The 18,333-nt window shown below is 44.3% G+C and overlaps 2 protein-coding genes across 2 annotated transcripts in view; one reads left to right on the top strand and one right to left on the bottom strand.

Moving 5' to 3' along the window:
- The first annotated feature begins 1,663 nt into the window (after positions 1-1,663).
- Positions 1,664-18,333, top strand: part of LOC124412525 (protein O-mannosyl-transferase TMTC1-like) — a 143,739-nt gene continuing 127,069 nt past the window's right edge. Inside the window, exons 1-2 of the mRNA XM_046892469.1 lie at positions 1,664-1,693; positions 2,421-3,402. Coding sequence (XP_046748425.1) covers positions 3,089-3,402 — 314 coding nt within the window. The 5' untranslated portion in view covers positions 1,664-1,693; positions 2,421-3,088. The remainder of the gene's footprint in view (positions 1,694-2,420; positions 3,403-18,333) is intronic.
- The window catches only part of LOC124412537, a 35,203-nt gene continuing 25,314 nt past the window's right edge, over positions 8,445-18,333 (bottom strand). Inside the window, exons 2-4 of the mRNA XM_046892494.1 lie at positions 16,954-17,306; positions 8,822-8,984; positions 8,445-8,514 (exon numbers count right to left, since the gene is read on the bottom strand). Coding sequence (XP_046748450.1) covers positions 8,941-8,984; positions 16,954-17,306 — 397 coding nt within the window. The 3' untranslated portion in view covers positions 8,445-8,514; positions 8,822-8,940. The remainder of the gene's footprint in view (positions 8,515-8,821; positions 8,985-16,953; positions 17,307-18,333) is intronic.

The raw sequence follows: 18,333 nt of genomic DNA, 5'->3' as shown, positions 1-18,333 counted from the left end.
CCTACTACTGCAATCGCTGCTGACTAAGCACCAAAATAGTAGTGCTCGACCCATTTTATCGAGCACGCGGGTCTGACCCAACCCGCACCTCCACCCCTTGCTCGCGTCTTTCGCTTCTTAGCCGGTCCAGGCCAGGATCGCGTCTACGACGCGGTTGAATCCGCCTTTCGCTTGTAAGCCACGGTTTATGAGGCAAACGCTACGTGAACGGATCGGACTTGTTTTCAAAAAATTCCACGTCCCAACCGCGGTCAGCAGCCCATTTATTCCTTCCTTTTTACCCAACTTCCCGCTTATTCGTATTCAGAAACCAGCGGAACTTGTTATAATTTTACTCCAAAAATCAAAAGTTAAGCTTTGGCCAGCTTTCCATGTTTTCAGGTCTGGAAAATGAATTTAAGACGGACGTCTCCTTGAGCGATCATTTTTTTTCCCCCTTCCATGATCAAGAATTTTTTATATTACTAGCTTTCTCGTCATCGATCGATGAAATTCTTACGAATTCATAAATCTGGAGATTTAAATAAAACTCGCTTGAGTCACTCCCGAATTGTTTGCGAGAATGCAAATTTTTTTCGTCTAAAAATACCTCGAAAACGGATAAATTGAATCAAATAAAATTTGTTCCCTTGACATGGCTTCTTTCGAATTACAACTGATCAGACTTTTCCGTAGAGTCAGAAGCAGAGATCCATCAGTGAAATAATAAAGATCTTTATAAAAAAATCTTTTATTACATGAATAAGGGAAACGACGTCGATTTGGGTGCTTGTTCTTTCAATTTGTTTTCTCCATCGAAGCGTAAATTCTTCCAAGAATAGGTGATTCCAATTGTGTACCTCTCGAAGCGATTCTCCTCTGCCGATCAATTTCCCCGCGATTTTTATACGTGCACCTAAACCGAGTCTCGCTTTTCCGGGAGGAAACTATCGTATAAGACAATAATCGCCGATCTTCAATTACCCCCCCCCCCCCCCCCCCCCCCCGCCCCCCGTTAAGATCGGGGTTGCAATTCCCGCGGAGAGGAAAACAAATGTAAACATTGGAATGCCGATATGGGTATCCTGCACCTACAAGAGCCCGGGACATTAGGAAGGCACGTTGAACGGCGAACGCAGCGGAGGAACGCGAGGCGCCCTCGCCGACGAAGAAGATGCGCGTGCGCCCGCAGGGGGTGAGGGTCACAATACGCCGGGTATATAACCGGGCGGATGCCGTCGGCCTCTAGTCTCGCGTTAACTGGCGTCCCGACGCCCTGCTGTAAGTCCGCGATCCTCGTCGGTGCGATTTTTTGGCAGTGACGTTGGTTCGATTTTATTTGTTTGTTTATTTCATTTCGTTTGTTTGTCAACTTTTCTTATCCACCAATGGTGAAAATTGGAGCTAGTGAAGCTCGGAATGAGGAATGATTCTCGTTGAAAAAAAGAAAAAACACCGCGGCAAGAGGAGAACATGAGCTAAATTCATCCTCATATGTACGGTGCGGCCAATCGGCAGCAGCTGTGGAATCGCTCGGTCAACCGGAGTGAACTTAGATTTGTGACACGTTTGAAAAAACGACAAAATAAAACGAAACAACTACAACGTGTGATCACTAATTTTTTATAATTACATACCAACGATCAACCCGCGTTTAATCTGTGACGAATATTTTCCGCATGAAATACGATCAAAATATTTTTAAATAGACCAGGTATAATATAATAAAAGTATAAAAAAAGAAAGCTTGTTTTTTGTTTTATCATGCCCGCAATTTATTTTTTTAAATATTGAGATAAAACAGAGAAGAGTAAAAAATTTGGAAAACTTTTTTTTCCTGCTCGTTAAATGAATCGGTAAAGCCTAATCCTCAGGCTTTTCCATTTTACGCGGTAGACTTATGACCCGAGTGAGTTAAACTGTAGACGCTTTTCACCCCCTGAAAGTTCCGTTCTTAATGTAGGTCATGCTGCAGTTTACGCCATCCCGGGTAGTCGGGCGACTGGTTTCTGATTTACGGTTTCGCGCGTTTATTCTCGGACTAGGTTCAAATGCATCTTAATTTTCAATCGGCACGCTCAGCGTTTACTTACGGGGTTGAACAATTGATGACCCACCCGCAGCTGCGATTAGTTAAACCAGTATGCAGGAGCTTCATTTTCCCTCAAACTTCTTGACCGAAAAATTTCTGTCCTTATTCGATGAAGCGTGAAGCGATTAACGGATTTCGGAACCACTCTCCAAATCGATGAAATTTCCGGTACATTTTTGTTCCGGAATTATTCACGCCCCAAGAAACTAAAGCTTTCGGTATCGTTGAATACTGTCAAAGTGAAGGGAAGATAGAGGATTTGTGGGTCGATATGTAAAGCGAAGTACGCGTACGTATATATTGTTAAAAAAAAAGAACAACCAAAAAGGGTCTCATTTTGTTCCCCAAGGGATCCGGGCGGAGCGTTGTACCCACTCACTAGGTGCAATCAACGTGCATCAGGGATGGTGTTTAATTAAACAGTGAGAAGATTGATATGTGCGATATGAATCCTAACCCGGGAACACACACTAAACCGGTTCGTTTCATCGGGTGGGAATCGATCCGCGGGTGTGAGAAATAAAAGAAACGAATTCAATTAAGTTCGGAAGTGCTTGGAACACGCGGCTTCCCCGTTGAGGTATTGAAGGATCAAATAAACGTACACGCGTATCGCGGTGTATAATCCTGAAGCAATAATTAAAAGTAAAATAGTGAAAATCCCAGAACAGTCAAGCCTTCACCGCGGAAAGGGTTGTAAATTAAATCCAACCGTTAATTACAGTTAGCGTCCTTAATTCGTGCAAGTACAAATGAAACGCGTTTGAAACCTCGGACATTCAAACGAACCGACACCATCGAACAGACGACGTGTGAATTACAGTAAAGTTCTCATCAAGGCTCCGATCGACACCCAAAGGTCACCGTCTTGATTCACGAGGGTGAAAAACCCGCCCACGGACAAAACTGTGCCGAATATCGCGTCGTCAGAAGCATGAACGGTTCTCCAGCTTGCCGTTTTAGTGTCATGTTCGACGGAAGCGGTGAGCAAGAGAGTGTCGTGCGGTAGAGCGGAAGATGAGACGCAGAAACAACGGGTGCTGCTGCCTCCAGGTGAAGAGGTCGGCACGCTCCCCTTGCGGCGACCCCGAGAGCGCCGAGCCACCCGGATGGTGCGTCTACGCCGCGGTCGCCCTGGTAGCGACAGGGTGTTACCTGAACGCACTTGGCGGCGACTTCGTGCACGACGACATACCGGCGATCGTGAGGAACAAGGATGTCCTGGCCTCGAGCTCGGCTGCCAACATCCTGAGGGACGACTTCTGGGGCACCCCGATGCAGGACCCGAACAGCCACAAGAGCTACCGACCTCTGACCACTCTGACCTTCCGGTAAGTCGACGAGATGAAAAAGAAAGATTTTCCAATTATCGTTGACGCGGACTTTCGTCGTTGAGTATATTGGACTCAGTTTCTGATTAATCCTGTTCATCAAGGTGTTCACAAAATGAGAAAGGGCCTCAAGAATTATGACTTTGTGCGCAAACTGTCAGGGCCGTGACACAGTCGTAAGTTTCTTTGAACAGGTACCTACGAGTGTCTAGTGCGAGGCGCAAAGCGAAGTATGAAAGTGGCGGGTTCAATTAGTCTGGGCACTTTGACAAAACTGTTCTCCTATCGGAGGAGGTATTCTGTGTTCTCTCTTGGGCTTAAGCCGACTTTCCGCTTTTTTTTTTGCCTCTTTTTTACTCAGCGGCTCTTTTTTACTCCTCATTTTCTTCATTTTCTTCTCTTTCTTCTCGGCCTCTTTTGATCCTCGGCATCGTGATCTTTTCCACCTAGTTGAGTTTACTATGGAAAGGAAGACTGTTTGCGCGCTTACTTTGTGGATCAAAAGTCTCTGTCAAGAGTCATGCGCCTTTTTATTAGCAGCATTAGACAAAGCTCGTTTGGCAAGGTAAGCTCGCTGATCAAGAACGTTTTGCTTTGACGAATAATTGGCAAACGCGCGCTTTTCACACTGCTGTGCCGAAGTTGTTTTCATTTTCCGGTCTCATTTTCACGGACCGTTTCACGTGCCGTCCAAATATTTTCCCCTCGAACATAACATCCACGTCAGTCCAGATATGTCCGTGCAGTTTTTCCCTCTTATTTTTCCTCAGGACACTGAGAGAGCCCTCAAACTTTTCTCTTCGTTGGTCCGAGCTTGATCGGTTGATCTCAAAGTTCAACGGGATCAGGACGTCAGAAGCACGAAGGAAAATGTCGTGTCGCTTTTATCTCAGAAGCGCGCTGTTGGGATCAGTCATATGAGCTTTGTTGGGCGTATCATGACAAAGGAGGAGGAGGAGGAGGACGGAGGGTGGGTTTTGGTAATTCGAATTCGTCCTAAAAATACCCCGCAGAAAGACTACTTACTCGTGTCTTGACCGTCTGGTTTACTGGGCAACTCAAACTCCTTCCGGCTGAAAAGAATTGGAATCACTGCAGCCACTGTACCGAATGGTTTGCAGAAATTGGCCTCAGCAGAAGCGTGACTCGCGGCTGAATCGGAGACGCCCAGAAACTTCCGGCCTGATACACAATAGCATTATCTCTCTTCTTCCTTTTCTCTGATCCGCTCCTCGACGTTTCTTCCGGTTGGTATAACACAACGTGCGTCATACAATGCCTCGCCATGAGTAGGCACTGCGTGCCACGTCCGCCTGCTCATTGTCAACGAATAGACGAAGCTCCGTTTCATCCACCAATTTGAACAGAAACGAGGCATAAGCGGGACGAAAAGCTTGTTTATCGTTCCCACTGCCACTCATTATGGCAGCCAACATACGGTTCGGGTTCTTTCACGTTTGGAAAGCATGTCTGTGACGATAAGTCGCGTGTAGTGTGACCCCGAAGATGAGCTTCCGTTCATTCGAACTTCACGACGTGACGTATCGTGGTTCTACATGATCCGAATATTCATATCAAATATCTTCCGGACGGATGTCGAGCAGCAGAGCCGCCCTTTGGATTACGAATTCCAGAACGGACGTCGCGTGGATCATGTCTATTTTTACGTGCTGTGATCCAACAATGAACTTCATACCGCTACAGTCTTTTTGACTCTTGTAGATAGATGGAAACTGTTCTTCGTTGCAAATACGTTCTGGAAATTTGTACTCTTTGATTGGCAAGTCGGATAAAATGCGTCAGGGTAATTGAATAATTGGCGCAATTTTCATAGAACATGGTTTCCACAGGATTTTTGAGTCGCTGGTGAAGAATTTATTGCCTGAATTGCTACCAGTGGTATCTTGTGAAATCATTTGGTTCATTATTTTAAGGTACTCAGTCGCTCAACAAAATTTTTCAGCCAATGTTCTAATATAATCGGATGATCAGTATTTTTCTCTTCTTTGAATTCTTACTCAGCAGTCTTCAAGATTATCGAGGTTACCATATTATTTCGAGAGTTGCATTTTCATTCATAACCTGATTGATGATATTTCTGCAAAACATTTGCGCACCGTGGTTACAGTGAAGAAATTTGCATACTTTGCCATCAGTTCCTTGGACTCCGCATATATAATAACGCGAACTTCTTTCAAGATGTGCGTTTTCGATCAGCAAAAATAGAGAGCAAGGCCTAAGCCGGATGCTAGAATCGCATTGAAGTTTTGCTCGGAAAAGTTGCGCAGTTTCGGCGGCATAATATTAAGGCATTGCGGTGGTTTGTAGTAGGTCGGGATTTTGCTAGAGGAAGCACTCTCGTTATTAACCTGGGGCCCCTCTCTTTTTCGACCTATATGTATATCCGGATCCACGGTGGATGTAAGCCAGTCAGCGAAGACCATCGCTCTTTGCTGGGTTCCCCCGTAACCCCCACGCCAGCATCTCTTCTCATCTTTCTTCCCTCAGTTTTCTTTAAGGTATACACCTACCTCCGTTTAGTAGTCGGCGTTTCGTAGTCGTTGGGAATATCGATATGTACATACGGTTTATGTATACATACAGCCTACATGCGGTAAATTCCCACATTTTACAAACGCAGCAGCCCCGAGTTCCACGCTCGCAAAATCCTCGGAGATTCGAGAAGACAAAATGGTCCTCTGAGAATTGACGCGAATCGTTTCTACCCGCTGTCTTATTAATGGAGACCCGCTTTTTGCCAGACTAAGACGTCCTCCAAGCACTGGAAAGCATTCTTTGGAAACGTACGCTTAGACACCGTTTTTGATAGGTAAATATTATAAAATAAAAATTGGAAGTGGTATTTTGTGGTCTCCACAATCTTCCACATTTAAACGCACAACATTTCTCGGAATAGGGTATATCTATATATCTCCTGACTCTCGGGTAATCGTTCTTTACAGTGCCGCCAAGGGTGCCTAACCACCTCGGTAAATTTAGGAAAAGATTGGGCGACCCGGGACGAGTCAGGGTCGCGGGTATCTTCGCAACGAAATTATAAACGCTGTAAAAAACTGTAGGCAGAGAGAGGTAGGCTAATTATTTTCCAAGAAGGGACTCGGCAAATTACAATTAAAATTGTAACCACTTCATGCGTACTCGGAAATAGGGTCAGACACTAATATAATACGACTTTGGAACGTTCACAGAAACGAACAAAGTTTAATTTACGCCGAGTCCTATCGCCAAGTTGAAACAGGAATTTTTCGTTAATTCAAAGGGCTCAGCTTTAGCTCCTTTCAAGCTTTAAGCTTGCGGCATATCGTCGCATCCTTCGAAAGCTCTCAGGTCCGAGTCGTCGAGTCGCGTTAATCCCACAAAAGACATGCGTCGAGGGTGCAGCGTTCGAAGAACCGAGGATCTCGGAAATAGAGATCAAACCGTGGCTGCAAAGGGGATGCAGGGGTGTATAATATACAGCTGACTGCAGCCGGAGGTAGACGTAGAGAAATGGCACCGGATGCACGCCCATCCCGCCTGCCCGAATCGCCGGATTGCCGGTAGGTTCTCCGGATCCGGGATCTTATTCAGGTCCCGGCGTCAGAGAGTCGGCTTCTCGCGCTGCATCCATCGGCAAGTTCTTTCGCCGAATCAATATTTTATTAGACTGACTCGTGAGCACAATGCCCAATGTCCGATGGCCAGAAAAAGCGTGGAAGTCACTCTCTCGCTACGGACTTTGCAGACTTTGTCACGTTCACCACACCTTCGAATTCAAAAGCGGAGATGCTTGCCAGAGAGTTGAAAATACTTTTTACGAGAAACCGAAGTCCAGAGACTGTCAGGCGATGAATTGGCTTACTACGCAAACGCGCGTCGAAACAGTTTTATTCACAGAATTTCATCACCGTATTCATATTAGCAGAAGTTAATTAATATTTGCACTTCCAATTTGCCAACTTTTTCCAGCGATTCAATGTTTCAATGTTTCAATGTACGTGGTTATTGAAAGAGTTCCATAGATGGCCTAAAACTGTATCAATTTGTACCCAAACGACAATCTTCGTGATGTGAAATAAACCAAACTCTGTGTGCTTTGTGCTAAATATCATTTATTAAAATGCAAAGTTCGGAAGAGATTTTTTCATACCTATTACAGACAAAACTGTACGCGATTTCACGTTATCACAAAAGCGCGATTTCCAAGCACGCGATCAATTTCAGCACGAAATATAAGTACACTCCGGCTGCAACTTTGACGCAGAAAATCATGCCTGTGTACTAAGATTACACGTTGAGATATTACACAGGGGTTGGTTGGAGGAAAATAAAAATTTAAGAGAAAAAAAATCAAAAAACATAGAAGAACCAATTTGTAGCAGGAAAAGTGAAAGAAAAAAACTTTAATTACTGAGCCATAAAGCTGACCGACACGTTTCATCCCAAGTGACGTAATATCGAGGTTTCTTAGTCTATTAAATGAAAAAAATCACAGCCAACGGAGACGACGAAGCTGTACTTCATCCGGATGACGAAAAAATTCAAGACCTATAATTTGATGAAGTTGCTACTTGGTAATCCATCGAGCTCACAGAGTAAGCAGATAGGAATATTCTGTGACTACGCGAGGATACGCATAACATAGTAGCTCCTTCTCCGACCGCTTCTATCAACGAGGCAAGGTACGGTTAATTACTTAATTACCTTGACGTAATTAGCCAGAGTCTGAGGGTGAATTTGAGCCGTTGGTTGACAGATCGTCAAGGTCGCTACACCTGTCCCTGTAGCCACGATTCTCGCTCTCTTTTATTCGATTTCGATTAGCTCTTACGATAAAAATTGACCGCGAAGATTCCTCTTTTTTTTTTAGATCCGAAACGAAAATACATTTCGCATTTGTATTCCCCTGCACAGTCACGCAACCAAACCTTGAATATATGTATTATTTTTCGTGACTTTGATCCCTCACTAAAGCCAGTCCCTCAGCCCCTTCCACGACGGAATAACTTCATATTTTCCGCCGAGGGAGGAGCAAGAAGCTTCGTATTAAATTCAAACAGCATTCCGTTCCTTTTTCTCCCCCCCGTCATACATCTCACCACTGCCACCAAACTGCAGGGAAAACGTATGAATAATAACACGCGCTGGCGAGTGGGTGTTGGACTAACGTGAAAGCTTTCCCATAACAAATGTAATTTTCATCAGAGAACAGAAAAGAAATTGGAGCAACAAACGACGAGCAAGGGTAGTAAAACGAAACAAGAAGGATCGTACTTGGAATCGAATAACGCCTAGGCAGAGAGAAACGTCATCTCACAATCAGTCACGAAATGAGCGAAGCTCTCATTCTGCGTATTTCGAACGAAGATAACGACGACGCAGCGGCGGGTCTGGTTTATTCAATTTCCAATTTACGTACCTCCATATTTCTCAGCCTCGCGGTTTGTTTGCGAGGAGTTGTTGGGTCCATCTTCAGGATGCTGCGTAGGTTGCGCCCTCCCCCTTCTCTCTCCTCCCCCAATTTTCGCCACGGTTCCCTTACGTCCGCACCTTATACTCCTCGTGCTCCTGGAAAAAGGACTCTGTGGGAACATGTTTCCGTTAGTTGATTTCTCGAGTGCGTACGTGCGTGCGTGTCTCGCATGCGAGAGGAGGAAAGTTTGGCCATACCTGGTTACATCAACGCTTTCCACCTTCCTGTATAACTCTCCATCCCCGCGTCCTTTCCTTTCCTTTCCTTTCCTTTCCTCGGACGAACTTTCCCGAAATATAACGGCAGGCTAACAAATCCTATTTTCTCCAATTTCATTTAGGTATACCTACATCCTTATTACGGTGATAGCATATTGTCTCACGTCTGTTTGTCAAATTTTCCTCCACTTTTTATGATCATTTGATTACGATATTGAAGTGGAATATGAATATGATCTTTGCGTTATTGAATATGGAAGGAAAAAACTTCAACAACGGTGAAAAGCAAATACGACCAAGGCAGAGAAACCGTAAGAATAATAAAAGTTTCGATCTGCATTTTGTACGGTGTACGAAATAGTTTTCAAGTCGAGCATGAAGCAGGACAATAATTCAGTTGAATTTAGGTCCCCGACCGCACAGATTTCTTTACGACGTTTTTACACGAGCTCAAGTTAAACACGCACGCGATTCTTTCAAGTGAAAACCGACCGTGGCATCCAGACCATATCCCAAAGTCCCGCAGAGCACTTTGCCCGAACGTAAAAGTCGCGAGATGAGGATAAAACAGGGCACTCAGGTCAGACGGGACAGTCAATTTTCACCCGTTTAACGCCCTCGACCACTCGTCTTGGTCACAAGCTATCCGCGTGTCCTCTACACTCATCATTCATCGCCGGATGTCCGGTTCTGATGTATACGTCACGTAAGATATTACGACGTTGAGGACCGTCTTGATTAAATCATGTGACCGAACGATCGATTACACCGCTTGTGGCTAGCGGCACGACAGCCGCGGGTGAGATGACGAACCCATTAAAGGAGCAGTTGCCGCTTTTAGTACCTCGATTCAATGACTTGGTACCACGGATCCTGCAACTTTCACCTGAAGAAGAAGAAGAAGTTGGCAGTTTTTGGTACTTTGATTCGATACTTTGGTACCACAGCCATCGCATCTTTTTTTGAAGAAAAAAAAGAAGAAGAAAAAGCAGTTGGCAGTTTTCGATACTTTGGTACCACGGACTTTGCATCTTTGGCTTGAAGAAGAAGAAGAAGAAGAAGAAGAAGAGGAAGCAGTTTATTATTTTTGATACCTTAATGTACTTTCTGTGAAAAAAGCAGTTAGCTTCTTTATAGGTACTGTACCATTCAAATAAGCCCGCCCCAGAACTTATTCGACCAGGTTATTGACCAAACAAATTTGACCTCAGATCTGTACGTCGATAATTTCCGCCGTGACCAAACCTGAGACTCCTCCGTTGACTAGATAAGTACGAGCACGCATTATTTCGAAAAGGGTGTGAAAGATACGTATTTTAGTTATAATTCGAAAAGCGTTCGGAATCAGTAGACCCTTTCGTCACGACGTATCTATATAAATAAAAAACTACGAAACCGCACAGGTCATCTGTTTTTAAATAAAAGAGGAGTGAGGCACAAAAAACGGAGAGCAAATTGTTATAAGAGGAAAACGACGAGACAGAATTATTGGCCATTTCTAGGATAAGTTTTTATTTTATACGTCTATATTTATTTACTATTTATTTACTTATTTGTTTTTATTTTTACATCTACATTTATTTTATTATATACCTTTTGTTTTTCTGTTTTAATTTACACATCTCTATTTATTTTATTTTACATTTTTGTTGTAATTTTACACCGTTTACGCACCTTTATAAACCTGTCACAAATAGAGACTTCAGCCATTAGTATTTATTTGTTCATTTTTATGTTGTTTTTTTTTTTATTCTTATTGATATTTAAAACAGTAAGGAGAGTAATCCGTTACAGTACCTACTTCAATTCGATAATTTGGTACCATGGACTCGCCTTAGCTGAAGGAACATGACGAATACAAGTGAAAAGTTGCGGTCCATCCACGAATCGGATCAGCGAAGGAGAAAAACGTGTCCGTATGATACAGAGCATGGATTAGGGTAGGGGTTGGGAATGAATAACGAAGTTAAAAAAAAGTGGAGGGAAGGTAAGCGCGAGCGCCATTTGTCGGGAGACCGCAACCGTGTCGTGTAACAAAGTCGTTACAGGAAGCCCTCATTAACCGGGAATAATTTCAGCCCGAGTATAATCTGCGGTGCCTGTACGTTATGCCGCATTGAAATCGCGGACACGGCAGGCACCGAGGCAGTTATCGTCTGCAGGGGTGGCTTTTCCCCATCTGACAAACACAAACAGTACAACCAGCACGCATATTTACTCGCCATCGGTCGGCTCCCCGCCTTCTTCTTTCGCCACCCCCGCCTGGCAGCGATTACCCGGTGAAAAATTCCGGTCTTAAACCCCTGCGAGACAGTGTCTGGGTTTGTGGTCCCTTTGAGGTCGCACTGAGAGCAATCTGCTCAGCCCTTCGGGGGCTTCCAGTCCGTTCGGTAGCCAACGGCGAGCATTGACAGCCAATAAGCCATCCATCTAGTGGAGTTGGGGTCGGAGCCCTATTAGAGCCGCGTCTTTGCCGAGGCAGTTCTCGACTCTCTCGTTCCGGCCTTCGTTCTATTCCTCGAGCGCTAAACGAGCCCAAATAAATTGCCGGGCTCGAAACGTGGTCGCAATTTTTACCCCGTCTTTGAATTTTTCTCTCTCTTCCTCTCCTTGTTTCGGTTTATGTTTTTCTATCCTTTGGGCCTCTGCATCAGCTTGCGGAAATACGCAACAATTTCGAAGAGGTGAGAAAAGGCGATACTTTTGCTTTTTTTCTTTCACCAAAGTTTCGGTAACCTAGTTTTCCCTACCTCTCTCTCTTCTACCTTATTCACTTTCTCCTTTCTATCCCGGACATTATTTGTCGGTAAGTGAATCTCGCTGCTTCTAGATTGGATATGTCAAGCTTAATCTTTATCTGATTTGTTAGCGTGGAATGAATCGAGTTTCTCGATTTATCCCGCCTTGAAAGGGTGGCGGTACTTTTCTATTATCATTCCTCTCGATATTTGCCTAACCCGCCAGCTCCTCGTGATCAAATTGCCATTATCGTTCACCATCAAGAATCACGGTCTGAAATTTTCACCCTCGCGAAAGTTTTCACTCGACTCTCGCATATCGCGAGCAAAACGCTTATCTATACTGCGGGGGTTTGAAAAATTGTTTGTTTTCGTTTTTTTTCATAATCATCGATGCAATATTGTTACGCAGTTCAATATCGATCCAACAAAATAATTATCCGAATACGTACAATAATTCTCGAGCAATTCTGACACCGTGAAGAACCATTATTATTATCATCATTATTTCGGCATCATCCACTCATTAATTTATCGCGACATTTCGAGAGATGGAATTTCGGGGCTCGGACAAAAAAAAATCAAGTATCAATTCATTCCAACTGTTGTTACGCAATGCCTTTCATTCGCAGATCGCATGCATTGGATTCGAGTGTGACGGAATTCGAGCACCAGTCCATCGATATTTGTCAAATGTGAAGAGTGCGTCGGTGTATCGAGCAGGTACTCGAACGGTCGCGAAATAATCTTTTCAATTCCACCCTCGCCTCGCTTCGACATCCCCCCACCTCTGCTGAACTCAGCAGATAACGAGGCAATATGTATCTACATTGTTCCGCTGTTCAGGGAGCTTGAACGTAGTCGAGATACGCGCTGTTGAAACCAAAATTGGTACTTTAACCAGCTCATCACCGCTCTTCATGCTGTTCACGGTCACTTCTACTTCCTCTAAACTCTAAACCCTGTAGTTTTTGCCACCGCAACTAAGCTCCCTCCAAGAACTAACAACCGGCTCATCAACTCGCTGCCCGGAATTTACCCGCACCAAATCCCAGCCCGTAATACAGCGGCTACGAAAAAAGTCCTGTTATCATATACGTTATCCTTGTTGGGTCAGACTTACTGCTTGCAGTTTTTAGCGCTTGAACTTTGGTGGTTTTTGGTACCGAAAGACCGCTGTTTATTTCGCGGAATTAGTGAACGGATTACAAGAATTTTCCGATTACGTTACGATTTATCAAAAATAACTCCGCAGCCGTTCGTCCGATTTCGGTAATTCTTGTGACGCGTGAAAATGAATTTACGATCGGTGATTATAATGCCGGAGGACTTTACCGTAGGTACCTATATGTTGTTTTATTATACCTCGTTGGTATACTAAACGAATATATGTCAGCGATATTATAGGTGTAATAAATTTTGTATTATGGGGTAATAGATATTCATGATCCCGTGATAAATTTTTATCTCACAGTGGAATAGCCGCAGGTACACCAGGCGTGACGGTGTAACGGTCGTGTTGAAATTGGAGAAAGAATTCACGCGCAACGTTCGATCGGGGAATTTAGTGCTCGATCCGCAAGCGTGCATGTTTACGTACGTAAAAGTTAAAATCTGATCTTGCGATTGATACGCAGGAACACGAACGAAATGCGCAGAGTCCGACAAGCAAAGCAGCGCGAGCGCTGGGCTGCAGACATTCGCATGTAACAGCAGCGGCACTGAATCACCGCCATCGGGTATAATATAACATCGTTCACAAGTCGTGGAGGAAGTTTAAGATAATTTTAACTCAATGTTTCCGTGCCGGTGACCTTAAACACGAAATTCCTCCTCGGTTTGCGACATTTAACTCACCCCGGCACGCAGCTCCTCCCCCTCCTTCCGCAAAACAATATACACGCGACTACGCATTGGGGTAATTATTTTTATGCTTCGTTTGACAATTATCGATGATTCGGACGCCTCGCTGTCGTCAATTATATATTCCATGTTTTGGAAAATATCCGATCGCTGCAATTTCGGATTTTAAGCTTCACCGGGTCTCCAAGACGACGTGGAAAACGAAAACGAATGAAATTTGAGTTTTGTCAGCAATCTGTTTACCGTTTTAGATCGGGATAATCGACCGATGAATTGAAAATGGGAAGCTTCGCATATCACGACAGCCTGAAAGAAACACACATTACGCTGCGTGACACGTACATACGTCGGCATGTGAAAGTTACATTTCACCCCATCGCGTGATTTTGGTGTATTCGAAAAACAGAGATCGGCCCGATTCGGCATATCCTGCTTATCTGCGAAACCCGGGGAATTGGAACTCCGACCGAAAACCTTCGAGGCTAAATATCCAGATCTCCGATTCGCGCTGTATCGCCAGTTATACGTTTCCTGTTTGTGTTCAATTTTGCTTCGCGCTATCTCATGATTCCTCCGTTTTCCGCTCGCTCGCCAAAATTTTGTTTCGCCAAGTCTCGTTTCTGTCGCCCAGAGAATTCTGCAAGCGCTATTAACAGATAGATACGCGTCACTGTGAATCCCTAGTCTTCAAAAATCATATCAAAAATCTCGACATGCTTTCCCAGACGTTTTTCCTGATTAGGTTGAATCACAAAAGCGCAATTCTGGCAGGTCCCGCGTAATAAAGTAATGCGGGTCGCATAATAACGTCGCATTTACGTAAGCAAATTCCGGCTTGTTACTCGATGAGAAACCGCTTTCTCATTCTACACCCGTTTTCTCTCTCACTGCCGAGGGTCGGCGGGGAGCCGGAAAGAGATACGTCGAGGGGGTGCGCAGGGGGGAATTTCTGGGGAAGGAAGAATTTGCATTTATTTAGAAGTAATAGGTGGATTACAGGCCAAATTTCAAGCTTTTCGATGTAAATGGAGATAATTACGCCGTCTCCAGGCCACCAAATCTCGTTACCTGCGAAGTTATTGCCCAGGCTTACGTATCGGGGCGAGTTGAACTTTTCCCGATTTTTCCATCCCTCGATCATGTCGACGGATAACGAGATGCACGAATTAACATCCCCGGAGGATGAAAAGCTGGCAGTGGATCTCCGCGTTAATTAGGAAAAGCACAAATTACTTTCAAACTCTAAAAATATACGTGACAGGTCTCGCAGAACTAAACGCAAAATTTAGCATCGCCTAGAGGAAGATTTTTGGTATTCGCGAAAGGAAAAGAGACGCGATTGCAGTTTGCGAAACAAAAATTCGCGCGGTTCGTGAACATACAACAAGGTGTGCACCTATGTTTATGCATGGCTCGTTAACGATTGACGAGAGTATTCTCGAGAGCGGCGATGGAAACGAAGCTGTAGTCGTTGCCGTGCAGAGACTCCTTTGAATCAGTTGGGATGCAGGAAGCGTCCTTTGATTTGTGTGCTGTAACCGAATCCTCTGCTGATAGGCGTGTACAGACAACCTGCAATACCTAGTTCAAAGACGGTTCTTCGCACGGCGAACACGAAACAAGTAGAGTATTGGCGTATTATCATGCCTCAAAAGCGGCCCGATTTGAGGCATGCGCTGCCATCGCGTTTCACGATCGAATAGAACCGTCATCGTCATCGAAACAAGTACACAGACGCAATACAAAAGAGTAGAATATAAACGGTGAAATAAATCGCGGGGTTGGAATTGCTCCAGAGACTGACGCAAGAAACCGTTGAGTGAATGTTCTCCCTGTAAACAAGGGCTTAAGTAATAAACTTGGGCGAAGACAGCGGGTCTGGGATTAAGCGGCAGGGTCCACCTTTAAATCATGGAAGATCGCGGGAGGAGCGTATATATATATACATATATATTATGCCGTAGGTATCCACAAATCTCAAAGGTACAGTTTCACGGCTATCTGCACTGTCTGGAGGCTCGGGGTGCAATCGAGGGGCCGGCGAAGATAACCTCCGGCAACTACCTTAGTTAGCTAAGCTCCCTGTCACCCTCCCCCTAAGCCTGTTTTATCTCTTCCGGTACAACGTCTGCGAGGATTATTCTTTCAATGATAGTAATGATAGTTTAGATCGCGTGATATTCCGATTTGCAAAACGATCTTTTTCGATAAATCGACTCTGAACTTGTGCACTTTTCCTTCCCTATTCAATTCGCGCTGTTTCCGAAGTAAAGTCCTTCGACACGATCGTTGTTGGGCTACCGCGTATTTCCGTCACATGCAGCCCTTTCGGTTGAGCGGAAACGACGGTAGTTGGGTCAAGTTTCCTGTCCTACTCCTCGCTTTCATTTCCTTGCTCTTGTTTTTTACTTTTACGTTCAGCATGACGTGTATAAGTATTCAACAATATCCTTTCGGTTCTTGTTCACGCGTAAAATCGTTCGGAGTGAGTGAGAGAAGGAGGCTGGAAGAGAAAATCCTGCTGATTTCTCTCTCGCGAAACTGGCAGAGGAAGTTCCAACTTTTTGCTCGTCAGCTTCGTTAGCTCGTGAAATTATAGCCCCTTACGTTGCAGTCCGTGAGGTAAAAGTTTACCACTGAATCGAGCTAGTGTACGAAAAGAAAAGACAAAAAAAAAACAGCAGAGGAAAAAGTTACAGTGGAACAAAAAAAAGGCAAAGTGGAAGAAGAAAAGGAGAATGGAAATAAAGAGAATCGCCGCTATCCGTTTGCATTCTGACTATGAAACTGTATAATTGAGTCGAAAGCATTGTCAAAGATTCGTTCCTCTCGTCACGTTGTGGGAAAATTATTTCCAATTACTGATCCTTCTCTCTATGTCCAATAATTCAAATTGTTGCATTCTTCTGATTTTTCTTCAAGCACAAAGAAGAGAATGTAACGAAGCGAAAAGCTTCAGCCGGGAGTTAAATTTATGTATATGTATGTTAATGTACGGGGCTCGGAATCGGAATCAAGCTGAAGAAGAAGAAGAAGGAAAAAAGCAGAAGGAACGCTTTTTTCGAGAATGGAAATGGGGAGAACGGCGAGGGCGCGGAGAATCTCGATAGCTTGCTCGTCTGTACGGTCAATTAATATTAATTAAGAGGTTCTGAGAATAAAGAATATGCCACCGGAACTCGGGGAGAGAAAGAGAGGAAGAAAACGGGATAATCTGGTCACTTTCTTCGTGATTATTCATCGTTTTAATCTCACTCACCTCGCTTGGTAGGAACAATGGGACTTCCTTGTATCCTCATTATCATCATCGTCGTCATCCACCGTTTCATCAGCTCGTCGGAGTTTTTATTCAGGACTTCCGGATTCCGGGAGACGGGATTTCCTAGTTTGGAATCCCGCGGCAGCATCCGAACCGAACCGTGAACAAATACACAGATACGTTCGACGGGAGACGCGGCTGTTTGAATTGCCTCCGGTTGTAGTTCCGAGAAGATTTTTCCAGCTTTTGGTAGAATCCTTTGTCCAATTCCCGAGTAGGTAACCGAATCAACTCTCGTCAACTGTTGCGTGTCCGTATCGTCCCAGGTTCTTGTCTCAAAGGCCTTCAACGTGCTCATATACGAAATAGTAAATTCGATTTTCACGTCAGATGCGTTCTGACGTATGAAATAAAAATTCACTCTGGTACGGGGTATATTCTGTAAGTGAAACAGACACATTACATGTACATAAAAACCTTACGATTTATCTTGCGACAATTTTTAGACCACTCGAGTGATTCGAAAGTAGTATAATAAGGAGAGTTCCGCGTGCAGATCCCGATACCGACGTATTATCGACATCTTAGCCGCTTCACAGCTCAGACTCAAACCCCTTTTTCCCGATGACCGATAAAGTCTATCAGAGTGGGGATGTAGCTTCGGAAAACTTTTCAACATAGAAGGCTTCCGTGATTGTATATGAATAGAAATAAGGATTAAAGGATGAAATATGGAACGAAATAAATTAGTCTAAATACTCAATAGAGCCAAGATAAATTGTTGCAATTTATTGGCTCACAGGGGAAAAGTCGCTGACGCATAAAAACCCCTTATTATTACAGTAGTAAAGTTGTGTAACGAATGTATGAGGTGTTAGTGTACGATCAATGGTTGTATCTCGCAAGTGGAGAGCTGCCGAGAGATTCAGAGGTCGAAGGCGTGAATCTACGGAGATTCGATCGGCTGGCGAGAACCTACTGTTTAAATGAAAGAGCAGAGGAAGAGAACACGAGAGTTCCAACCGCGACTGGAATGGCCGGAGACTCGAATCAGACTGACTAACCGAGCGTCGATTCCCGATTAGTTATTTATTTTTCCAACGATCAGCGCCATCTTGCGGTTAACGACGATCCACTCAATCGCGTACCCCCGTGATCGCGCCTAAACTTATCGCGGCTTGTTGGTAGCGGTACGAGCGGTAGAGATTTCGAGTACCAGATGGGGTACATGGGAAAGGTAAGGATTGGTACGGATAACCGATGTCGGTATCGGGATCTGTCCGCAGAACTCTCCTTAATATGTTAATTTTTGATGAAAATATCCACATCGTTGCCACAAAAATGGAAATGAGGAGGAGTGAGTGGGAGGGAGTCGTGTTA

This window comes from Diprion similis, chromosome 11 (genome assembly GCF_021155765.1).
Source record: "Diprion similis isolate iyDipSimi1 chromosome 11, iyDipSimi1.1, whole genome shotgun sequence".
NCBI classification, from domain to species: Eukaryota; Metazoa; Arthropoda; class Insecta; order Hymenoptera; family Diprionidae; genus Diprion; species Diprion similis.
The sequence above is the reverse complement of the archived record's forward strand: the minus strand, read 5'-3'. Positions and strand labels throughout refer to the sequence as shown.